General features: G+C 33.4%; 2 protein-coding genes across 3 annotated transcripts in view; both read left to right on the plus strand.

Moving 5' to 3' along the window:
* LOC130892606 (organic cation transporter protein-like) overlaps positions 1 to 11861 on the plus strand; it is a 33542-nt gene extending 21681 nt beyond the window's left edge. For both annotated transcript variants that reach the window (XM_057798088.1, XM_057798087.1), the window contains exons 3-7: positions 1 to 177; positions 243 to 510; positions 8313 to 8616; positions 10155 to 10484; positions 10967 to 11861. In XM_057798088.1, coding sequence (XP_057654071.1) covers positions 1 to 177; positions 243 to 510; positions 8313 to 8616; positions 10155 to 10484; positions 10967 to 11164 — 1277 coding nt within the window. In that variant the 3' untranslated portion in view covers positions 11165 to 11861. The remainder of the gene's footprint in view (positions 178 to 242; positions 511 to 8312; positions 8617 to 10154; positions 10485 to 10966) is intronic.
* A 1439-nt stretch (positions 11862 to 13300) lies between these two features.
* The window catches only part of LOC130892293 (intermembrane lipid transfer protein VPS13A-like), a 52607-nt gene continuing 39395 nt past the window's right edge, over positions 13301 to 26512 (plus strand). The window contains exons 1-9 of the mRNA XM_057797647.1: positions 13301 to 13425; positions 15502 to 15642; positions 15696 to 16090; positions 17376 to 17572; positions 18331 to 18779; positions 19946 to 20060; positions 20989 to 21317; positions 24145 to 24335; positions 24391 to 24672. Coding sequence (XP_057653630.1) covers positions 15502 to 15642; positions 15696 to 16090; positions 17376 to 17572; positions 18331 to 18779; positions 19946 to 20060; positions 20989 to 21317; positions 24145 to 24335; positions 24391 to 24672 — 2099 coding nt within the window. The 5' untranslated portion in view covers positions 13301 to 13425. The remainder of the gene's footprint in view (positions 13426 to 15501; positions 15643 to 15695; positions 16091 to 17375; positions 17573 to 18330; positions 18780 to 19945; positions 20061 to 20988; positions 21318 to 24144; positions 24336 to 24390; positions 24673 to 26512) is intronic.

Consider the following 26512-nt stretch of genomic DNA (forward strand, 5'->3'; position numbering starts at 1 on the left):
GAACTACAATAATTACGGATTTCAATTTAATTTGTGGTCAAGAAAATCTACAAAATTTTGCCGAAATGCTGTTTCTTGCCGGGGTGGCTATCGGAGGTCTAGTCAGTGGGATAATATCTGATAAATATGGTAGAAAGAAAACATTGATGATATCGGTTACCATACAAACATTAGTCGGTAGGCAATGTCTTGTTTATTCCGAATTCCAACGACTAATGAGAAGTTTTGAATTATTTTTTCAGGTACTTTGATAGCTTTCAGTCCATGGTTTCTCTTTTATGCTATTTTTAGAGCGGTCCTCGGATTTGTTTCGGTTTCGGTTGTATTCAGTGGTTTCGTACTCTCCTTAGAACTAGTCGGAGGTGATTGGAGGACTATAACAGGAATATCTTATTTATTTCCGGTGTCCGTTAGTTATATCACAGTTTCCGGTATAGCTTGGTTGTTGAGGGACTGGAGACACTTTCAGCTGGCCATCTCCATTCCAGGATTTCTGTTCTTCACTTTGTGGTAAGTGGTTTGATTATATTTTGATTGATAATAAAAAAATCCGATGAAACTTAGGTACTGATTGATACCGAGGTACATTTTTAGGAAGATAAACTCTATTTGATGAAATGGAAAACGCCTGTGACAATAAGTCCTGCGCAGCGCGTGGTACAATAAGTAGATGTCAAGTAAATTGCTTTTTTCGCGATTCTTCGACCTGTCTAGCTTTTTAAAACAATTTGAATTTAATAACAATATACTAAAATAGAGTTTGTGTGATTTTGACCAATTTTCTAACAAAAAAACTTACAGAAGCCATTTTTGTCCGAATTCAATGTAGTAAAATCATTTTCGATGAAATTCCACTCGAAAAATTCGCTTTCCTTTCAAACTAAATGTGTGAAAGGCAATTTTTGTATATTGAAAACTGATTTTTGGACCAAATTGATCGTATGAAAGCCAATTTTCATCAAATTAACCTCCAAAAATTTAATTTTGGGAATATAAATTTGAGAAAAACCATTTTTGTCCGAATTCAATTTAGAAAAACCATTTTCGATGAAATTCTACTCGAAAAATCCGCTTTTCTTTCAAATTAAACTCGTGAAAAGCAATTTTTGTATTTGGAAAATTGATTTCTGGACCAAATTAATTCTATGAAAGCCAATTTTCATAAAATTAACCTTCAAAAATTCATTTTTGGGAATATAAATTTGAGAAAAACTATTTTTGTCCGAATTCAATTTAGAAAAACAATTTTCGATGAAATTCTACTCGAAAAATCCGCTTTTCTTTCAAACTAAATGTGTGAAAGGCAATTTTTGTATTTGGAAAATTGATTTTTGGACCAATTTGATCTTTTGAAAGCCAATTTTCATAAAATCAAACTCAAGAAAGTCATTTTTGGGAATATGAATTCGAAAAAACCATTTTTTTGACAGAATCCACTTTCGAAAAACCATTTCCGATGAAATTACAATAAAAAAATGCTTTCCTTTCAAACTAAATGTGTGAAAGGCAATTTTTGTATTTGGAAAATTGATTTTTGGACCAATTTGATCTTTTGAAAGCCAATTTTCATAAAATCAAACTCAAGAAAGTCATTTTTGGGAATATGAATTCGAAAAAACCATTTTTTTGACAGAATCCACTTTCGAAAAACCATTTCCGATGAAATTACAATAAAAAAATGCTTTCCTTTCAAACTAAATGTGTGAAAGGCAATTTTTGTATTTGGAAAATTGATTTTTGGACCAATTTGATCTTTTGAAAGCCAATTTTCATAAAATCAAACTCAAGAAAGTCATTTTTGGGAATATGAATTCGAAAAAACCATTTTTTTGACAGAATCCACTTTCGAAAAACCATTTTCGATGAAATTACAATAAAAAAATGCTTTCCTTTCAAACTAAATGTGTGAAAGGCAATTTTTGTATTTGGAAAATTGATTTTTGGACCAATTTGATCTTTTGAAAGCCAATTTTCATAAAATCAAACTCAAGAAAGTCATTTTTGGGAATATGAATTCGAAAAAACCATTTTTTTGACAGAATCCACTTTCGAAAAACCATTTCCGATGAAATTACAATAAAAAAATGCTTTCCTTTCAAACTAAATGTGTGAAAGGCAATTTTTGTATTTGGAAAATTGATTTTTGGACCAATTTGATCTTTTGAAAGCCAATTTTCATAAAATCAAACTCAAGAAAGTCATTTTTGGGAATATGAATTCGAAAAAACCATTTTTTTGACAGAATCCACTTTCGAAAAACCATTTCCGATGAAATTACAATAAAAAAATGCTTTCCTTTCAAACTAAATGTGTGAAAGGCAATTTTTGTATTTGGAAAATTGATTTTTGGACCAATTTGATCTTTTGAAAGCCAATTTTCATAAAATCAAACTCAAGAAAGTCATTTTTGGGAATATGAATTCGAAAAAACCATTTTTTTGACAGAATCCACTTTCGAAAAACCATTTCCGATGAAATTACAATAAAAAAATGCTTTCCTTTCAAACTAAATGTGTGAAAGGCAATTTTTGTATTTGGAAAATTGATTTTTGGACCAATTTGATCTTTTGAAAGCCAATTTTCATAAAATCAAACTCAAGAAAGTCATTTTTGGGAATATGAATTCGAAAAAACCATTTTTTTGACAGAATCCACTTTCGAAAAACCATTTCCGATGAAATTACAATAAAAAAATGCTTTCCTTTCAAACTAAATGTGTGAAAGGCAATTTTTGTATTTGGAAAATTGATTTTTTAACCAAATTGATCTTTTGAAAGCCAATTTTCATAAAATCAAACTCAAGAAAGTCATTTTTGGGAATATGAATTCGAAAAAACCATTTTTTTGACAGAATCCACTTTCGAAAAACCATTTCCGATGAAATTACAATAAAAAAATGCTTTCCTTTCAAACTAAATGTGTGAAAGGCAATTTTTGTATTTGGAAAATTGATTTTTGGACCAATTTGATCTTTTGAAAGCCAATTTTCATAAAATCAAACTCAAGAAAGTCATTTTTGGGAATATGAATTCGAAAAAACCATTTTTTTGACAGAATCCACTTTCGAAAAACCATTTCCGATGAAATTACAATAAAAAAATGCTTTCCTTTCAAACTAAATGTGTGAAAGGCAATTTTTGTATTTGGAAAATTGATTTTTGGACCAATTTGATCTTTTGAAAGCCAATTTTCATAAAATCAAACTCAAGAAAGTCATTTTTGGGAATATGAATTCGAAAAAACCATTTTTTTGACAGAATCCACTTTCGAAAAACCATTTCCGATGAAATTACAATAAAAAAATGCTTTCCTTTCAAACTAAATGTGTGAAAGGCAATTTTTGTATTTGGAAAATTGATTTTTGGACCAATTTGATCTTTTGAAAGCCAATTTTCATAAAATCAAACTCAAGAAAGTCATTTTTGGGAATATGAATTCGAAAAAACCATTTTTTTGACAGAATCCACTTTCGAAAAACCATTTCCGATGAAATTACAATAAAAAAATGCTTTCCTTTCAAACTAAATGTGTGAAAGGCAATTTTTGTATTTGGAAAATTGATTTTTGGACCAATTTGATCTTTTGAAAGCCAATTTTCATAAAATCAAACTCAAGAAAGTCATTTTTGGGAATATGAATTCGAAAAAACCATTTTTTTGACAGAATCCACTTTCGAAAAACCATTTCCGATGAAATTACAATAAAAAAATGCTTTCCTTTCAAACTAAATGTGTGAAAGGCAATTTTTGTATTTGGAAAATTGATTTTTGGACCAATTTGATCTTTTGAAAGCCAATTTTCATAAAATCAAACTCAAGAAAGTCATTTTTGGGAATATGAATTCGAAAAAACCATTTTTTTGACAGAATCCACTTTCGAAAAACCATTTCCGATGAAATTACAATAAAAAAATGCTTTCCTTTCAAACTAAATGTGTGAAAGGCAATTTTTGTATTTGGAAAATTGATTTTTGGACCAATTTGATCTTTTGAAAGCCAATTTTCATAAAATCAAACTCAAGAAAGTCATTTTTGGGAATATGAATTCGAAAAAACCATTTTTTTGACAGAATCCACTTTCGAAAAACCATTTCCGATGAAATTACAATAAAAAAATGCTTTCCTTTCAAACTAAATGTGTGAAAGGCAATTTTTGTATTTGGAAAATTGATTTTTTAACCAAATTGATCTTTTGAAAGCCAATTTTCATAAAATCAAACTCAAGAAAGTCATTTTTGGGAATATGAATTCGAAAAAACCATTTTTTTGACAGAATCCACTTTCGAAAAACCATTTCCGATGAAATTACAATAAAAAAATGCTTTCCTTTCAAACTAAATGTGTGAAAGGCAATTTTTGTATTTGGAAAATTGATTTTTGGACCAATTTGATCTTTTGAAAGCCAATTTTCATAAAATCAAACTCAAGAAAGTCATTTTTGGGAATATGAATTTGAAAAAACCATTTTTTTGACAGAATCCACTTTCGAAAAACCATTTCCGATGAAATTACAATAAAAAAATGCTTTCCTTTCAAACTAAATGTGTGAAAGGCAATTTTTGTATTTGGAAAATTGATTTTTGAACCAAATTGATCTTTTGAAAGCCAATTTTCATAAAATCAAACTCAAGAAAGTCATTTTTGGGAATATGAATTCGAAAAAACCATTTTTTTGACAGAATCCACTTTCGAAAAACCATTTCCGATGAAATTACAATAAAAAAATGCTTTCCTTTCAAACTAAATGTGTGAAAAGCAATTTTTGTATTTGGAAAATTGATTTCTGGACTAAATTAATTCTATGAAAGCCAATTTTCATCAAATTAACCTCCAAAAATTTAATTTTGGGAATATAAACTTGGAAAAACGATTTTTGTTCGAATTCAATTTAGAAAAACCATTTTCGATAAAATTCTACTCGAAAAATCCGAGTTTCTTTCAAATTAAACTTTGGAAAAGCAATTTTTGTATTTGGAAAATTGATTTCTGGACTAAATTAATTCTATGAAAGCCAATTTTCATAAAATTTGCCCCCAAAAATTTAATTTTGGGAATATAAAGTTGGAAAAACTATTTTTTTCCGAATCCAATTTAGAAAAACCATTTTCGATGAAATTCTACTCGAAAAATCCGCTTTTCTTTCAAATTAAACTTGGGAAAAGCAATTTTTGTATTTGGAAAACTGATTTCTGAACCAAATTGATCTTTTGAAAGCCAATTTTCATAAAATTAACCTCAAAAATTCATTTTTGAGAATATAAACTTGGAAAAACCATTTTTGTCCGAATCCAATTTAGAAAAACCATTTTCGATGAAATTCTACTCGAAAAATCCGCTTTTCTTTCAAATTAAACTTGGGAAAAGCAATTTTTGCATTTGGAAAATTGATTTCTGGACCAAATTAATTCTATGAAAGCCAAATTTCATAAAATAAAACTCCAGAAAGCCATTTTTGGTAATATAGTCTTGTAGAAACCATTTTTATCCGAATTCAAGTTAAAAAAATCATTTCCAATGATATTCCACTCAAAAAATCCGCTTTTCTTTGAAATTAAACTTATGAAAGGCAATTTTTGTATTGGGAAAATTGGTTTCTGGACCAAATTGATCTTATGTAAGATATGTAATCCAATTTTAATAAAATTAAACTTCAGAAAATTTCAAAAACCATTTTTGTCACACTCCACTTTCGAAAAACCATTTACAACGAGATTTTACTCAGTACAACCGTTTTTTATTCAAATTAAAGTTAGAAAAGGCAATTTTTCGCAAAATTCCACAAAATTAAACCGAAATAAACCATATTGTGAAAAGATAAACTCGAAAAAGCTTTTTTTTGACCAAATTAAACACAGGCACATCAAAATTTACCCTCTTTGGGTAAATGTCAAGTAAAATACCTTTTTTCGCGATTCTTCGACCTGTCTAGCTTTTTAAAACAATCTGAATTGAATAAAAATATACTATAATAGGATGTGTTTGATTTTAAAAAATATATTTTCAAATATTGATACTAATAATTTAAAATAAAACGTAGGCAATTATCAAATATTATTATAGAAAAAACTGTTGTAAGTCAAATCACCCCGATATGACACGGAAGCTTATTTATTTCGCCATCCATATCTCCACACCTAACTTCCTCAGATTTTTATTAAAAGATCTCTAATAGACTCACGAAAAGATTGAAAGAATACGACAGGTAATAAGAAGTATTACAAAGTAAAAATATTTATAACAACCATTTCCGGCAAGTATTCACGTTATAAACTTACGAAATTCGTCGTTCTTCAAACGCCATACTAATTAGAAATAATTCCGAGATAACGTTCAAATTTAATAATGAATTTTTTTCAGTGTAACCGCGTATCATAGAAACGACTCGTACAAGGTACCGCTAGAGACTCGAAATTTTTTCCTTAACAAATTATCGCTAGAGGCTAAAGTCAATTAATTCTTCTTAAAGAATGTCGATTGCTTTTTAAATTCTTCTACAAAGAAACTGCTTCATCAAAATACGTCTATTGTAATTCAAATTCCTTGTACTGTTTTAAATAATAATGTCGATATATTTAAAATACAAAAATATATTCGATTTTTATAGAGATATATGCAAAATAAACCCACATATTTATTGGAACCATTGTGTTCTTTGAAAACATTAATTTAATTCAACCTCTCAATTAGAATAAATATCCAATTTATTATTATTAACTATAGGTTTGTAATTGTGTGAAACTCCTCCACATAATTTGCATTTAGATAACATATAAATATATTTCATCTGATTGTATAACTCGTTATTCAATATTAAATTTTCGTTTTCCTAAATGTGTGACAGTAGTGTTGGAAAAATTCTATAAATAGTCGCCATTAGTCACAATGACATCTGTCGTATGTTTTCTGTACCGATAATGGAGCTGTCTATCGTATCTAGATGACGTTGCCAAGTTTTCAAAACAATATGGAGATTGAGGAAATTCCGAACAATTAGATTATTTTCTTAGCCTAATTAATATAATAATAGACATTTTTCACAAAATTAAACTTGAAGAAGCCAGTTTTTAGGAAGATGAACTTAGAAAAATTATTTTTGTTCGATTCCAATTGAAAGAAAATAAGTTTCGATATAATTTGAACTCGTAGAAGCAAAATTAAATCGTGAGAAGCAATTTTTGAGAAAGTTAAACTAGGAAAAGCTTCTCTATACCAAATTTTTCTCCTCATAACATTTGTAAAACTATTTTTTCACCATTTTTCTAACAAAAAAAGTCATAGAAGCCATTTTATTCCAAATTCAATGTAGTAAAACCATTTCCGATGAAATTCCACTAAAAAATCCGTTTTTTTTTTCAAATTGAATTTGTGAAAGGCAATTTTTGTATTTGGAAAATTGATTTCTGGACCAAATTGATCTTTTGAAAGCCAATTTTCATAAAATCAAACTCAAGAAAGTCATTTTTGGGAAAATGAATTTGAAAAAATCATTTTTTTGACAGAATCCACTTTCGAAAAACAATTTCCGATGAAATTCTACTAAAAAATCCGCTTTTCTTTCAAATTAAATTTGTGAAAGGCAATTTTTGCATTTGGAAAATTGATTTCTGGACCAAATTGATCTTTTGAAAGCCAATTTTCATAAAATCAAACTCAAGAAAGTCATTTTTGGGAAAATGAATTTGAAAAAATCATTTTTTTGACAGAATCCACTTTCGAAAAACAATTTCCGATGAAATTCTACTAAAAAATCCGCTTTTCTTTCAAATTAAATTTGTGAAAGGCAATTTTTGTATTTGGAAAATTGATTTCTGGACCAAATTGATCTTTTGAAAGCCAATTTTCATAAATAAAAGTCATTTTTGGGAAAATGAATTTGAATAAATAATTTTTTTGACAGAATCCACTTTCGAAAAACCATTTCCGATGAAATTTCACTCGAAACAACCATTTTTTGCTCAAATTAAATTTGGAAAAAAGGCAATTTTTCACAAAATTAAACCGTAATAAACCGTTTTGGGAAAGGGTAAAATAGAAAAAGCTTTTTTTGACCAGTCATTTCTTCGTTAAAATTAAATCTGGAAAAGGCAATTTCTGTATTCGAAAAATTCAATTTTGTGTTTTTTCAACCTCATTACACAAAAAAGGAGCTATTTTAGATTCGAATTAAATATAAGAGTGAGATTTTTTAACCACACCGAACACTGGTTGACATCGATATTCTTGAGCATATTTATATACAATATTCGCAAAAATTTTGTTAATAAAATAAGTAATTTCCAGCCTACTATGTTATGGAACGTCTTTTGTCTGTAGGTGGGTTCTTCCCGAATCTCCTAGATGGCTCTTAGCATTCGGGAAAACAAAAGAAGTCATGTATATTTTGAAACGAGCGTCGAAATTCAACAACAAACCTCTCCCAGCCAATTTAGACAAACAGCTACAGCCGAACCTCCGTTCGCCGTCCATAGAAAACGTTTCGGTCTTCGACCTCTTCAGGACATCTTCGATGAGAAAAAAAACATTCTGCCAATTCGTTATATGGTTCAGTGTATATCTGGTATATTACGGATTGGTGCTTAACCTCAGTAATATCGGCGGAAACTTATATATCAATTCAGTAAGTAGATATATGTATTCAACCTACCAGTTTTTATGTATTTTCTAATATAAACGGAAATTGAAATGAAAACTACATCACAATAATACGAATTCAACTGTCAACTGTCAGTTTATAGTCATAGATATCGAATGGTTACAACAAATTCAACTGTCAATTGTCAGTTGATAGCCAAAGGTATCGAATTGTTATAACAAAGTCAATTGTCTGTTGATACTATGAACAAAACGAGATTTAACGATTGTACAAAAGTTATATGTATTCAACCTACCAGTTTTTATATATTTTCTAATAAAAACGGAAATTGAAATGAAAATTACACCAAAATATGAAGAATTCAACTGTCAACCGTCAGTTTATAGTCATAGATATCGAATGGTTACAACAAATTCAACTGTCAATTGTCAGTTGATAGTCAAAGGTATCGAATTGTTACAACAAAGTCAAATGTCAATTGTCAGTTGATACTATGAACAAAATGAGAATTAACGATTGTTCAACCTACAAGTTTTTATGTATTTTCTAATATAAACGGGAATTGAAATGCAAACTACACCAAAATATTACGAATTCAACTGTCAACCGTCAGTTTATAGTCATAGATATCGAATGGTTACAACAAATTCAACTGTCAATTGTCAGTTGATAGTCAAAGGTATCGAATTGTTACAACAAAGTCAAATGTCAATTGTCAGTTGATACTATGAACAAAATGAGAATTAACGATTGTTCAACCTACAAGTTTTTATGTATTTTCTAATATAAACGGGAATTGAAATGAAAACTACACCAAAATATTACGAATTCAACTGTCAACTGTCAGTTTATAGTCATGGATATCGAATGGTTACAACAAATTCAACTGTCAATTGTCAGTTGATAGTCAAAGGTATCGAATTGTTACAACAAAGTCAAATGTCAATTGTCAGTTGATACTATGAACAAAATAAGAATTAACGATTGTTCAAACGTTATATGTATTCAACCAACCAGTTTTATATATTTTCTAATATAAACGGAAACTGAAATGAAAACTACACCAAAATATGAAGAATTCAACTGTCAACCGTCAGTTTATAGTCATAGATATCGAATGGTTACAACAAATTCAACTGTCAACTGTCAGTTGATAGTCAAAGGTATCGAATTGTTACAACAAAGTCAAATGTCAATTGTCAGTTGATACTATGAACAAAATGAGAATTAACGATTGTTCAAAAGTTATATGTATTCAACCAACCAGTTTTTATATATTTTCTAATATAAACGGGAATTGAAATGAAAACTACACCAAAATATTACGAATTCAACTGTCAACTGTCAGTTTATAGTCATAGATATCGAATGGTTACAACAAATTCAACTGTCAATTGTCAGTTGATAGTCAAAGGTATCGAATTGTTACAACAAAGTCAAATGTCAATTATCAAATTATCAGTTGATACTATGAACAAAATGAGATTTAACGATTGTTTAAAAGTTAAATAACATGTTTGAATATGTAAAAAGAAAGAACAAACATTTCATTCTATTTGCAGGCTCTTCAAGGCGCCGTGGAAATCCCTGCGATAGCTATAAGTATTTACATACTTTTGAAAAAAGGTAGACGATGGCCTTTATCCTTAACGATGATGATATCGGGAGTTTCGTGTATTTTGACGGTACCAATTTATTTCTTGAACAAAGATCAACAATGGTTAGTAACATTATTGATCATGATCGGCAAGTTTTGTATAAGCTCGTCGAATGCCATTATGCCAGTTTTTGCTGCTGAATTATATCCGACGACTATAAGAAATATCGGCGTGGGAGCTGCGAATATAACGGCCGGAATAGCTCTCATGATAGTACCCTACCTGTGGTTGTTGGTAAGTATCTAGACAATATTGAAAGCACATAGCTCGAGTCGTGGATCTTGATGAAACTGCAGGCGTTATCAGCGTACGAGGGGTCTTCAACAATCGTTCCCAATCTCCTCTACCTCTTATTTGAAAATGGAGCGGGGGAATTTTCTTGGTTCTTCAAACAACTTGCACCAAATCGATTCCCTTGGAAGGAGCTACTTATTTCTCCGCAAATAATGATGTCAGACACCTAATATTTCCCTTAGGATTACTTAAAAATATTTTATTTGGTGCAGTACAACAAATAACAGAACAATGTGGCGTGGATGCTGCTGCAGTAGCTCGTCCAGCGAAACTCAATCGGCGCCGGTGACGTAAGCAAGAAGAAATGACGTTTATCTTTTTATTTGTTGGTATAAATATTTACGAATAGTCGTATTTCAATCAGCTATTTATAAAAAATAATTTTTTAACTCAAAATGTTTATCGTTTTTGATATATTTCAGTCGTCGTTTCACACCAGCGTACCGATGGTTGTTTTGGCAGGTTGTGGTATACTTGGAGGTCTTTGTGTACTAATCTTACCAGAAACCCACGGTGTTCCCCTTTCGAGTACCATCAAAGAAGAAAACGAAATCCGTAGGATGTCTATAGCGGAAGTACCCAAAAATAAAATGAACAATAATTGTTCTGGATTGCAATAACTTCTGGGAAGTTCTATGGTACAATAAAGTTACAGTTCGAAGTGAAAACGTCGAAAAATAGGCATTTTGTACTTACAGTGTAACTCGAGACTCTTGAGAGAAATAATTATTTTCAGTGTAGGCTATAATTTCACCAAAAATATTTATTGAACATGTTGTAGAACTTTATCCTATTTATTTTTTATACTATTGATATTATCGGCACCAATATTCACCATTCGCGGGTTTCGATAGCAGATTTATCATCTTCAGACACAGTTTGAGTCAACTCGTATCGGTTAAATAAAGTTGGACAAAAAACTTGACCCACGATTAACGTCCCGCATTATTTGGACCACCCACTATTACTGTGGATCAGTAGAAAGTGGATCTAAAGCTCTAGGAGGAGAAAAAGTCATTTTTTGTTGTCATAACGTGGTGTAAAATCGATTGTTTAGTTTTAATATGAATTCCGCTTCCTACAGTACAGATTCCAAACACTACGTTTCGAAACAGTCGATACAACATAACCAATTATCCTAATATTGCATTGGACTTGCGTTGTTTCACCCTGTATAACTAATAAATGCTTCCGACGAATATGATTGAGTTGAAAAAAGAATTTTTTTAATGAAAGATTTATATAAATAATAATAAATAATATTTAACGAACTTTTTGTAAAAATGTATTATATTTAATAAAATTTTCATCATCAAATATCATTATCTTTTTCTTACCTTTCCCATATTGGAATATACGTCCAAGACTTGATTTACCCGAAAGCACATATTTTTACCAAAATCTGGCAACGTTGTACAAATCGCACATTCGTTTTTATAATTTTAGATTGAGCTATGAATCAACAGATATACCAAATGTGGAGTTTTTCCCTTTTCATTAAAAATTTCATTTAAACAAAAAATAAAAAACGACGAAGAAAATTCCGAAAATAAATAGAAAAAATCCTTATTACAACATTTCTATTACCCAACTAGTTTATCAGTATACAAATGATTAATTATACCAACTATGTTGATGTATGAATGAATCTGAATAGAATCTGGCAACATCGCAACCGTCTAGAATACTCGATTGACATTTAAATCTGTTGTATATTCAAAAGTAAACCGAAGCGATTTATTTCCAAAAAAATAAAAACGTAAATTACAAACTAGACGAATTGGAATTGTTTTTTTACCATCTTAATATATAGATTAAAAATTTAAATGATTATTTAAAGCAGACGGTGAAATCACGTGGTTCACGTCATGAGCGCGTGTATCCCGTTACGTATATGAATCGTGACGTCAATCTGATTGGCGGACGGACGACATTTCGATAAAAAAAATTGAGGAATGTGAATTTATTATCGAACTAATAACTTTTTATAAATAAGCTGATATAGAAAGACGAATTTCTTCAGTTCCTTATTTTTTTTCTGCAAGGAAATTAGAATATAAAGGGGTCATCCATATATTACGTCACGGAGAGGGTATTAACAAAATGGCCAATGGACAATGGCCAGAGGATTAAAAGTTTTGTGACATCAGATGTGAATAAAAAACTATAAAAAGTCGTTTGGTTCATTTGTTATCTAGAATATTAGACTATGTTGATTTTATTGGATTAATTAATAAAAATATAAGTAGAAAATGAATTAGCTGTTTTCTCTCGTTTATGTGTGACGTCACATCCGGAAGGGGATTATTAAAATGTGACAAGGACGTGATAGAGTCCGTTCCATCTGCAAGGCGTCGTTTTTTTGGGAAACGCGTGGGATATTTCCCGTTGGATAACTTGAAAGAGGAAAAACTATCAACAGCGAGTATTATGCAGAGTTAATGCAACGTTTGAGCAAGAAAATCGAGTGTTTTTTCATCAAGACACACGTCCGGTATTGCAAAGACCAAAATTGGTGAATTGAGGTTTGAATTGTTACTTCATGCACCAGATTTAGCCCACTTGGACTATTTTCCGTTCCCAGACTTAAGAAAAGCATCGCTGGAAAGAGTTTATAGAGTTAAAAGGAAATTACGTTGAAAAATAAATTTTTTTTTGTGTTTTCTTTGTTGGTTCGTGTTTAAATGTTTAGAGGTATCGATTTAAATGGTTACGATGTCGGCCCACCGGCGGCGTACGAAATGGAAGTTGCCAGCTGTCAGGAAAACTCGCAATGAAATCGATAAACTCCCGTTGAAGGTTTCATGTGCTATGTTCGTGATGATATAACGAAAATCTTGTATAATTGTTAGTAAAAACGAGGAAATATAATTTATTAAAGGTAAATTTTCATCTAAAATATAGTAAAAAATCATTTTTAGTTATAAAATTAATGGGAAACCTCCACACGTTATGGAAGTTCATAAAAATATGTTATCATTCAACTTGGTTTTAAATATTTTATACAATAATCCCGTAGAAAATTTTTTGTATACTGAAACTTGTTCTTAATTTGTTTTTCCTATTTTAGCATGTTTGGAAGTTGTAATTTTCTTTTTATTCTTTACTGGAATCAAATTTTGTATCTATACTATATTCTTGTTGAATTAACTCTCAGTTTTCCAATTTTTTGTTATTATAAATACGAAAAAAAACTGGTGTACCTCAAGGTAACCTACTAGATCCCATAATCTACTTAATATTGAATATTTGAAACGTCAAAATCGAAATAAATCCATGTTAAAGTGAAAACAGCCCGTGGGATCCGTTTTCATTATAATGTACTGATATTTTTCGTGGTAATCACTAATTTTCTCCTCGAGCAAGGAGATTTTTTCTTACAATCCATATTCAACCAGTTTTTCTGTTTTGACCACACTCTAATGTACTGAAACACTGAGTTAATCGTGTCCAAAAGATCTACACTATTCTTCCTTGGCTTAAGTAACATGCCACCGTCTTCCGAGCCGAAGTATTCGCTGTAAAGCCGTGTTCACGCGAGGCAATCGCTGTCCGAACCACTAGCAGCCAGCGCTGGCTTGGTATTTGCTTTGTCTTAACAATTTCTTAAGCCAAACCAGCGCCCGTCTAGTTTTCAACCCAGTTCGGCGAATGAATGGCCTCGTCTATACAACAGGGACCGAGCCGAGCTGCCATACAAACTGTAACAGTTGAAAATCGTTAGATTTTTCCATATTCAACCATGTCGTGTGTATTAAATCGGTTTTTCTGTTTTGACTACACTCTAATGTACTGAAACATTGAGTTAATCGTGTCCAAAAGATCTATACTATTCTTCCTTGGCTTAAGTAACATGCCACCGCCTTCCGAGCCGAAGTATTCGCTGTAAAGCCGTGTTCACGCGAGGCAATCGCTGTCCGAACCACTAGCAGCCAGCGCTGGCTTGGTATTTGCTTTGTCTTAACAATTTCTTAAGCCAAACCAGCGCCCGTCTAGTTTTCAACCCAGTTCGGCGAATGAATGGCCTCGTCTATACAACAGGGACCGAGCCGAGCTGCCATACAAACTGTAACAGTTGAAAATCGTTAGATTTTTCCATATTCAACCATGTCGTGTGTATTAAATCGGTTTTTCTGTTTTGACTACACTCTAATGTACTGAAACATTGAGTTAATCGTGTCCAAAAGATCTGCACTATTCTTCCTTGGCTTAAGTAACATGCCACCGTCTTCCGAGCCGAAGTATTCGCTGTAAAGCCGTGTTCACGCGAGGCAATCGCTGTCCGAACCACTAGCAGCCAGCGCTGGCTTGGTATTTGCTTTGTGTTAACAATTTCTCAAGCCAAACCAGCGCCGGTCTAGTTTTCAACCCAGTTCGGCGAATGAATGGCCTCGTCTATACAACAGGGACCGAGCGAGCTGCCATACAAACTGGAACAGTTGAAAATCAATAGATTTTTCAATATTCAACCATGACGTGTGTATTAAATCGGTTTTTCTGTTTTGACCACACTCTAATGTACTGAAACATTGAGTTAATCGTGTCCAAAAGATCTACACTATTCTTCATTGGCTTAAGTAACATGCCACCGTCTTCCGAGCCGAAGTATTCGCTGTAAAGCCGTGTTCACGCGAGGCAATCGCTGTCCGAACCACTAGCAGCCAGCGCTGGCTTGATATTTGCTTTGTCTTAACAATTTCTTAAGCCAAACCAGCGCCCGTCTAGTTTTCAACCCAGTTCGGCGAATGTAACAGTTGAAACGGTATGCTCTAGACTTATAAGACCTATTGTGCGATGGCTACCGTTTCCGGATTGTTGAGGTACACCTGATTGGGATCAGAACATCCGCCAAAAGGCCCAGAATCCATTTTCGGTATAACCAGCTCAACGTCCTGCCTTCAAGGCACGAACCAAGTTACGAAATACATATACACACATTGTTTTATCCATATTTCAGATGTTGGAAGGCGCCGTTGCCAGATTGTTGAATCAAATACTTGGTAAATACGTTGTTGATCTAGATACAGAAAATTTGAACGTCGGAATTTTCTCTGGTCTAGTACAACTCACCGATTTAAAATTGAAACCCGAAGCTTTAGTAAGTATTAGGAATATTACTACAATGTGCGTTATAATTTAGTATTGTTTTAGTACGAATTGAGGTTACCGATTGAGGTACGTGCCGGTACAATCGGTAAAGTATGGTTGCAAATACCGTGGACAACATTGTGGAATCAACCTATAATAATCAACATAGAAGATGTACACGTCATTGCGGGACCTGTTGTAACAGACGAACCATTCGACGAAGATAAAAACAAAAGGCTTTCCAGAGCTGCCAAGAGAAAAGCCTTGGCCGATTTGGATAATCATGAAATTTTAGGAGGACCTTCTTCTTTTTCGGAACATCTAATAACGAACATCCTAAATTATTTTCAGTTAAATATTACCAACGTGCATATAAGATACGAAGATAATTATCTTTCGAGGTCTACTGTAGCTATGGGACTGTGCATTGGATCAATCACTGCAGAATCTACCAACAGGTAAAAGTAATCAACCGGTTAACAGGTGAAACGACCTTAATTACGTAAAATATCTTATTTGTATACGAGGGTTGTCAATTAATTACGAGCGTGAACTTGAATGATAACCAGCGTTTGGGGCGGCTAAAAACTGCGATAAAAAGTTTATCAAATGGTAGTTGGCAACCGAGAAGTGAGGTTAGGGAGATAGAATAGGCTATCGACATGTAAAGACATTTTTTATAACTAAAACTTGTGGGATGAAAAATTTTAAAAATTAGATCATCGTACTCTTCAAGTTTTTAACGAACTTTAGCTTTGACAACGCTGTGGAGTCTCTTGGGCATCAAATTTATTAATATCTAACATTTACAAGTCGATTTAATCTTTTAAACCGACATAAAAGCCGATGACTTGAAGACCTTCTAAAGGAACGCATTACAACTGTCAATAAGTCGCGTGATTGACACGCAGATGACGTTGACGTTGTCAAATCCGTATGACGTTTATGAAGTACCAACTTTCAAAAGACTACGTGTCAAATTTTGTGACATTTCGATTAGACAGGAAAAAGTGACGGCCATAAAAGTGAAGCTATTTTGTTATTTTCAAAACAAAAACAAAAAAAACTACTGTACAACTTCAGCATTGGTTTTAAAAGTGTTATACTCTATCGAAAAGAACCTTTTTGTTTATTTTTTGATTAATTTCGTATAGGTGAACGGTCTGATTGTCCAATTGGGGTGTTTACTTCAACAAGACAATGCACAAGTCGATGGCGAAAATGGTTAAATTTAACGAATTACTCTTCGAATTGCTTCTTCATTCAGCGTATATACCAGATTTGATCTCCAGTGACTACTGGCTATCCACTGATCTCAAAAAAAGCTCGCCGGTAAGGAATTCAGCTCAAATGAAGAAGCAATTGCTGAAATTGAAGCCTATTTTGACGAAGAAGACAAATCCTTCTACGAAAATGTCATCGAGAAGCTATAGAAGCGTTGAAATGTTTGCATTCTATTGGAGGAGATTATACTGAAGAATAAAGTAGATTTTTGGCGAAAAAATTGTTGTTTTTAGTTAGTCACACGACTTATTGACGTTGAAGTGTCGATAGATGTGATTACGAAAGCCAAGTCTGCTGAAAAACTGATTAAATTTAACGAATTACACTTCGAATTGCTTCTTCATTAACCGTATATACCAGATTTGACTTCCAGCGACTTCTGGCGACGCTGTTCTCAAAAAAGTCCATCAATATACCATCGTACGAAGGGCTAAATCGGTAATTATTGTTTTTTTTCAGTAAATGGAGGCCATGTAAATATGACAAAACTGCTGAGACAAGTTATTACGTTGTGAAACTAGAAGCATTTTCATTGTATTGGAATACAAACGCGAAATTACAGAAATGGGACTTGCCTTCGAAATATTATCAATGGAGAAACTCCATGTCGGCCAGCTTACAGAGCTACTCATTAAACGAAGAAGAATTCAATTTCGGTAACTACATATTCTTATAAAACTTTTGGAATCGCTTTGTTGTCAGGAATAATTTGATTGTACTGACTAATTTGTCATTTAGATTCGTACCCAAAACACCTGGATCATCCCCAGGTACAACAACTTTCTGCACGTTACTGACTACAAGTTAGTTCTAGATAAAGATATGTCGTGGTTCATCATTCAGTCTGGACATAGGCCTCCTCCAAATGCTTCCAGTTTTCTCTGCTCTGAGCTTTTAATATCGTCTCGTAGATGGGGTCTTCCTGGATTTCGTCTGTCTGTTCTCGGTCTCCAATTTCCCATTTTACGCTGTGTAATTTGCAATTTAAGTATTGATCTTCTAGTTAGGGTCTCCGCGCCATAAGGAGGACGCATTAGTTAAAGGCTTTTCTCTTAATTACTACATGGCAATCCCAAAAAACTGAAACAAGAACTTTTCCAGCTGATTTTTGGACACGAAACTTCTTAGGTCTTGGAGAACCAGAGTATCGCCATTCCATCGATTGTTGCTTTGTTTCTAGATCGTAGAAATGTACCCAAGTCTCATCCATAGTAAAAATTCGGTTTAGGAAGTCTACATCGTCTTCAAATCGAGCACAGATCGAACGCTTTTGGTCAACATTCAAACATTTGGGGAACTTTACACTAAACACTTCTAATAATTTATTGTTCGTTGCTATAGCAACGCAATATTTTGTTTAAGCGCGGAACTGGTCTAGGCTAACTAGATACCGATACATCTTCGTATGTTTTAGTTGTGAATCCCATGTCGGCCAAGATAAAAATGGTCATTAACAAAACACAAACCGGCCACGTTTCTAAATTGTACACGGACATAGTCGCACAAGATTGTAATATAGAACTAACCAAAGAACAATACGATTCCATCTTGAACGCTGCAGATTCCATGGAAAGAATGTTAATCAGTTGGCAATTTCTCGCTTTCCGACCGTCCGAAAGTATTCGAGACAATCAAAAAGATTGGTGGAGGTACGCGAGTTACGCCGTGTTGGAACAGAGAGTTAAACCGTACACTTGGAGTCGAATAAAAAGGGTGAGGAGGAATTATAAGCAGTATATGGAAACGTACAAGAAAATTTTATTGAATCCGAACGATACAGAATTGAAGATGGATTTGCAGAAGTATGAGGATAATTTGTCGATCGTAAATGTTGTTTTGGCGAGACAACAAGCAAGGCTAACGGTAAGTGATAGTTCTAGTGAACTGAAAGTGATTAATATAAAGAAAAATGCTGTCGAAAGTCATCGTATTTTGGTGGAAGTTTATGGTCAACATGCTCTAGCCGAGCGAACGTGCCAAAAGTGGTTTGCACGATTAAAAAGTGGCGATTTTGATTTGGAACGTCCTGGGTATCCAAAAAATGTTGAAGATGAAGAACTGGAAGCATTACTCAATGAAGATTATTACCAAACACAAGAAGAGCTCGCGGAATCTTTGGGCGTCACTCAAAAAGTCATTTCAAAACGTTTAAAAGCAGCTGGATATATTCAAATTTGGTTCCACATGAACTCAAGCCGAAAGGCGGTTTTGCATGACCAAACAGTCATTTTTGCATCGGATTGTTACTGGTGATGAAAAATGGATCCATTACGACAACCCCAAGCGCAAAAAATCATATGTCGAATCCGGCCAACCAGCCAATTCAACGGCAAAGCGGAATATCCATGGCGAGGAGATAATGGTGGGATCAGAAGGATTACGAGCTGCTGAATCCGAGTGAAACCATCAATGGGAAGCGTTACCGAACACAATTAATCCGTTTGAAGAAAGCAGTAGCCGGAATATGCAATAATTTTCCATCATGGCAACGTTCGGCCACACGTTGCTATTCCGGTTAAGAACTATTTGGAAAACAGTTGATGGGGAGTTTTACCTCATCCACTTTATAGCCCAGACTTTGCCCCTTCTGACTGCCATTTGTTCTGATCGATGTAGAGAACTTTTACTGCAATACGGTTCACATCAGAACAAGATATCGAAATATTGACTTGATTCATTGTTGGCTGCCGAGCCGGCGCAGTTCTTTTGGGATAGAATCCCCGAATTGCCGGAAAGATGGGAAAAGGTTATAGCTTCAGATGGGCGATACTTTGAATAATAGTATTGTACGTGGTTTTCTCAAATAAACGTTCAAATTTTGAAAAAAAAAACCGCACGAATTGAGTTATAGACTCCAATACATCGATTCGGCAAGGATTTTCATACGCGAAGTCTTCGACAGCTAGTCAAAGTGTACTAACACTAATATATTTCCGAGCTTTGAAATACTTATGTTGCGAATTTCGTTGATTCTTTTAAAAACATCGATGATGAAGGTGTGGAAATGATTATCTAATCAATTTTTGAAGGTTCAAGAAAGAAGCCAAAGTGAAAAAAGCTTTTGGTCGATGCTGCCTTCGCCGGAAAGAATTTTATTATGTGAAGAAATTGGGTGTTTTGAAGATAAAGACAAAGAACGAATAGGTAAGATATTTGGTGAACTTGCTTTAGAGCAAAATCTACATACACGCAATAGAAAAAGTAATGAGACTGATACTGTGAAATGATATAATGATTCTCTAATATACAATAAAAAATTAAAAGTCTGTTGAACCTTTTTCGAAACCTTTGAAGTACTTCTTGATAGAATTCTAGATTCACTAGGAGGAACGAACTTCTTATGAACCAACTCGCGGCTGTAAGAAGCAGATAAGCAACGTTTTCATCTTGAACGTGCTTTCCAGGTCTTGGACCATTTGGTTACAGACTCTGGTTCTTTTTTCGGGGAGTCGCGTTGTAAAAACCAACTAAATATTGCCAAGGAGTCGCGTAGGATGACTTTCTATCTATTCCAAATAGTAGTACCGTTGCGATTGACATTCTACGTTGATTTTGCTCTTTTCAAATGTTATTTTTCACAGATAGAGCTTCTCATAAACGACAAAAAATAAATGTTATTAAAATCTAAACATTACAAGTCATTTTAAACTTTTAAAACGACGATCTAAAGGAACGCATTACAACTGTCAATAAGTCGCGTGATTGACACACAGATGACGTTGACGTTGTCAAATCCATATGACGTTTCAAAAGATTATGTGTCAAATTTTGTGACATTTCGATTAGATAATAGAATTTCTAGGTTAGAAGCAATGTTTGGAGGTCGAGGCAACCTTAGGATCCAGGATCGTGAAGCTCTGGGTAGACCACTTTCTTCTTCTTTCACTATGAGGGTAGTAGGAGGTTCCGTGGTCGCTGTTTAGTCAAAGCTCTCGTGTGGAACGAACTTTAGAGCTTCTTCAACTTTTTTTTTTTACAAAAAAATTGGTCTCATTACTTGATTGTATATCTTATATCTGTCACTTGGTTTTCCTTTATATATAGGAAGTATCTAAATACAAATATGTTTCAGATCATACTTATAATTTTCGATTGGGTATCATAAGTATCACTTTAACGAAGAATTGTAGAGAAATTGCAGTTTTAACTGTCACACAAACGGTCATTGTATTTATACCAAAGTTTATAGAAGATACTTTTAGAGTATCTTTGAAAATAGAGGCTATAATAATAGAGGGTTGTAGCAACGAAGATCATCTAATGCCGATTATATCCTCTGAACATTTGAGCGATAGTCCAGCGTATTTTCTCAAAATGGAATTGAGCAAAATGCCGAAAAATTCGATTTCTAAATACAAATTCAACATCGTTATGGATTCCGTTGAATGCATATATGACAAAGTAAGTTTTTTGTTTCGCATTAAAACAAAGTAATATTGCTACTAATTAAAATTATTAATATCTAAACATTACAAGTCGTTTTAAACCGACGATTTCAAGGCCATCTAAGCGATCTAAAGGAACGCATTACAACTGTCAATAAGTCGTTGACGTTGACGTTGTCAAATCAATCCAGTTCATCAAATGGTAGTTGGCAACCGAGAAGTGAGGTTAGGGAGATAGAATAGGCTATCGGCATGTAAAGACATTTTTTATAACTAAAACTTGTGGAATGAAAAATTTTAAAAATTAGATCATCGTACTCTTCAAGTTTTTAACGAACTTTAGCTTTGGTAACGCTGTGAAGTCTCTTGGTCATCAAATTTATTAATATCTAACAATTACAAGTCGATTTAATTTTTTAAACCGACATAAAAACCGATGACTTGAAGACCTTCTAAAGGAACGCATTACAACTGTCAATAAGTCATATGATTGACACGCAGATGACGTTGACGTTGTCAAATCCGTATGACGTTTATGAAGTACCAACTTTCAAAAGACTACGTGTCAAATTTTGTGACATTTCGATTAGACAGGAAAAAGTGACAGTCATTAAAGTGAAGCTATTTTGTTATTTTCAAAACAAAAACAAAAAAAACTACTGTACAACTTCAGCATTGGTTTTAAAAGTGTTATACTCTATCGAAAAGAACCTTTTTGTTTATTTTTTGATTAATTTCGTATAGGTGAACGGTCTGATTGTCCAATTGGGGTGTTTACTTCAACAAGACAATGCACCGATTCACAAATCGATGGCAAAACTGGTTAAATTTAACGAATTACTCTTCGAACTGCTTCTTCATTCACCGTATAGTCCAGATTTGATCTCCAGTGACTACTGGCTTTCCACTGATCTCAAAAAAAGCTCGCCGGTAAGGAATTCAGCTCAAATGAAGAAGCAATTGCTGAAATTGAAGCCTATTTTGATGCAGAAGACAAATCCTTCTACAAGCACGAAATCTAGAAGCTAGAGAAGCGTTGAAATGATTGTATTCTTTTGGAGGAGATTATGATGATGAATAAAATAGATTTTTGGCAAAAAAATGGTTGTTCTTGTTGTTAAATCGTCGATAGATATGATTACGAATGCCATGTCTTCTAAATTATGGATTATCGAAATGAATAACCGAAATATATGACTCCGACCAAGATCACCTGACGAAGAAACATTCTTTCCATAGAAAAGTGAGGAAACGAGAAAAATTTAGACCCAACGGAAGAGATTTCTTTACTATGTTAACAACTGATCCAAAAAAGATCTTTTTTTTAACAAAGCTGAGCTAAGGAAAGTTACTGACCACTGCTCAATCCACTAACATTTGAAAAGAAGAAGAAGAACCAAAAAAAAGACGACTCCGTGAAAGAGCGGCTGTCCAAAGATAAAGACTACGACTACTACGCTTAATAGCTTCTAAATGAGGAAAAGGGATGCTAGAGGGGTAAATATTCCGGGGTGTACAATAGATCAAAGTGTTAACGAGGTAGTTTCACTTCCCAATTCATTTAATATTTGGAAAAAATATATTGAAAACTCTATAGTGAGAGATAGGTCTCAAATAGCCCTCATGGGGTGAATCCAACCGTTTTTTGTTATTTTTAAACGGCCATATCATCGTAGGAAGCCATTTAGCATAAGCTACAACCTATTCTGCAGGAAATACCGAAGAAAAGTGTGGATTTTTTCTTCCTTGTACTTTTTTTATCTTCTTACCTTTACCTTTAACTGCTAAAACAAAACTCGATACAGAATAATCTAAATATTAGCAAAAAAACGTTATAAATGTACCAGAGCCGAAACAAGTTTTATTTGATGAAGATTCGTACGGCAAAATTTCGATTCTTGAAAGATATAAGTTAATTGCAACTACAAGGTATTGGGCAGATTCGATAATTCGAACTAATAAATAATAAATTGTTTTTTTGCAAAATCTTTATTATGTAACGCAAAAAACAGTAATTACGAATAATTAACAATTAGTCTTATTATATTTTGTATTAAAATATTGGTTAGATGTTGATTTAGCGGCCACATCAATGATTATTCTTGTCAATCTGACATAAAATTGATTTAAATTTGTCAAATATGTCAAAAGTCACACGTCAAATCGATGACGTGTTTATACTGCTCAAAACAAAAAAATTCATATTTAGATCGAACACAAATGTTTAAGCTGTACAAAGAAAAATGCTAAAATTGTTTTAAAATTAATCCTACCTGTTGATTTTAGACTTTTATGTAACAGATTTTAGATATTCCAACACTTTTCCACTTTCTCCCTGGTTGAACCTTTCAATAATATATACAACATTAAATTTGACGCTTCAACAAATTCTCACATGTACTTCAACAGGTGAAGATCGTCCCAGAATTTCCAAAAACGGAGAAATTAGTTTTTAGATATTCACACGGGACCCATTTGTAAAAAAGAATCGCTTTGATATCTAATTTCGTCATGAAGAATTGCTAAATATATGGTTCCGTAATAAAAATTTTTGTCCAACTCTTTGAACCCTTTCCAAATCGAATTTCGAAAATCGCAGAAATTGGTTTTTAGATATTTGCACGGAGAATGTTTTAGTGCAAAAACGAAGCCGATATCTCAATAAGCGGCCGAGAAAAACGAATTAAATTTCGCAAAATCCTTCAAAATTTCATGTCTATGTAACTCTCAACAAAAGGGGGGAGCTCTCGGAGAGTTCCCCTTCTATTTCCGGCGAGAGCCGATAGCGAAAAACTCGCACCTCGAAATTTGGATTAGGGAGTAAAACTTTTGTTTATTTTCAGCCCTCCATTGAAGAAATTGAGTTATTTTTCACGACTGAAAACAACCCTCCGATAAGGTTATTCGATTTTGCGATAAACAAACCTGATTTAATAAAAGAATTAGGTAAAAATAAATTGTTGCAAGGTTGGGAGTTTGATTTAAACATTAAGATTCCCCACGTGATTTTACCCGAAGTTAAATCGTATTTGAAGTGAGTGGGCGTCGTTTTCGAGAAGTTTCGCGTTAATAACGTTTTACATTTCCAGAGCGGAGTATTTATTAATCGTAGATTTAGGAAAATTCGTTATGAAAACGGAATTATGTCAGGAAAGTTACGTAGCTGAAAATTCGACGAAAATGGAACTCGAAGAACAATTGTACACCAAACTGTTCGTAAATTTCACCGATTTTCAGATTTTATTCTGTGATAATAATGATAATTGGAAGGATGCGAAAAAAGAGAAATGTAGTGATTTGCACGTTATACCACAAACTTCATATTCGGCTATATGCGCTGTTTCCGTAGCTCAGATCAGAACAATACCCAGGTAGGTGATGGAAAACCAACTTTTTAATGCCTCACTGTATAAAAATTTATCTTATTCTTCACATAAACACATTTTAAGTCTTCAGCATACCGAATTTTCAGTTTCATCCGTGTTCAAATGGCAATTTTCAAAACAAAACTTTCAAGATAATATTTCGGTAACTTTTCTTCGATTTCTTTTAATTATATTTACACGTACATTTCCGATTTCTCCATATTCACGCCAACAACGAAAACAGTTTTTTTTATATGAGTATACGAGGTCTGGCTATTAAATAACGAGACTGCGCGCCTAGAGGGCGCCCTAGACGGGTGGGGTAAAAAACGAGTAGTGCGTTGGGTATCTAAATATCTTGTCTATGCACGTCCCAAAAACACGTTTTCGTCACTATTATAGTATTTGTGCAGTAGCGGTTTGAAACGAACGTGTTTTTTTTCCGTGTCGAAAACCAAATGTCTCGCTAAATTGAGAAAAAAACTCCGACTGAGTGCTATAAATTGTTTCAAGAGACTTATGGGGACAATTCTCTATCTCGTGCGCGTGTTTTTGATTGGTGTAAACGCTTCAGTGGGGGCCGAGGGAGCACTGAAGATGACCAACACCCAGGTCGCACTGTAATTGTTTCAACTTCGGAAACAGTGACCAAATCAAACCAAAATCAACCAAATTGTGCGTGCAGATCTTCGAATGAACATCCGGATGATTGCCGTTAAAGAAACTGTTCAAAAAAAAATTTACACAAGGAATTACACATGACAAAAGTCTGCGCGAGGTTGGTGCCAAAAAATCTGATTCCTGACCAAAAGCTGTTAAGTTAACGGGTCTGCTCGGATTTCCTTGAGAGGTTAGAAGAATATTTGCTTTGAAAGGGACCCGATTTGAGTCGATGGAAGCGTTAAACTAAAAAACGGCAGAGCTTCTGAAGACCTTCACCAAAGAAGACTTCCAGCACTTCAAAGACTCTGGTAAGTTGTACAGTCTGAAAACTAGGTATAACTGAAGAAATCCTCTAGGTACCTGGAAACTATGAAGTAGAAACTGATTGAGGTTAGAAAAACCGAGAAGAAACATCCGGATATTGATCAAATAGAATCTGGCCGAGAATCAATGGAAAAAAAAGGAAAAAACACGAAGCATTCAATCCAGAAGACTTTAGGAATGATGACTGAACATTGTTTTGTTGGTACAAGACAATAACCGTGGAAAAATATCGAGATTTTGTCCTGTTTTGTTGAAAAAACAACGTGGAATTCTAAGATCCTCTAGGTACCTGGAAACTATGAAGTAGAAACTGATTGAGGTTAGAAAAACCGAGAAAAAACATCCGGATATTGATCAAATAGAATCTGGCCGAGAATCAATGGAAAAAAAAGGAAAAAACACGAAGCATTCAATCCAGAAGACTTTAGGAATGATGACTGAACATTGTTTTGTTGGTACAAGACAATAACCGTGGAAAAATATCGAGATTTTGTCTTGTTTTGTTGAAAAAACAACGTGGAATTCTAAGATCCTCTAGGTACCTGGAAACTATGAAGTAGAAACTGATGGAAGTTAGAAAAACCGAGAAGAAACATCCGGATATTGATCAAATAGAATCTGGCCGAGAATCAATGGAAAAAAAAGGAAAAAACACGAAGCATTCAATCCAGAAGACTTTAGGAATGATGACTGAACATTGTTTTGTTGGTACAAGACAATAACCGTGGAAAAATATCGAGATTTTGTCCTGTTTTGTTGAAAAAACAACGTGGAATTCTAAGATCCTCTAGGTACCTGGAAACTATGAAGTAGAAACTGATTGAGGTTAGAAAAACCGAGAAGAAACATCCGGATATTG

Source organism: Diorhabda carinulata, chromosome 4 (genome assembly GCF_026250575.1).
Source record: "Diorhabda carinulata isolate Delta chromosome 4, icDioCari1.1, whole genome shotgun sequence".
Classification (NCBI taxonomy): Eukaryota; Metazoa; Arthropoda; class Insecta; order Coleoptera; family Chrysomelidae; genus Diorhabda; species Diorhabda carinulata.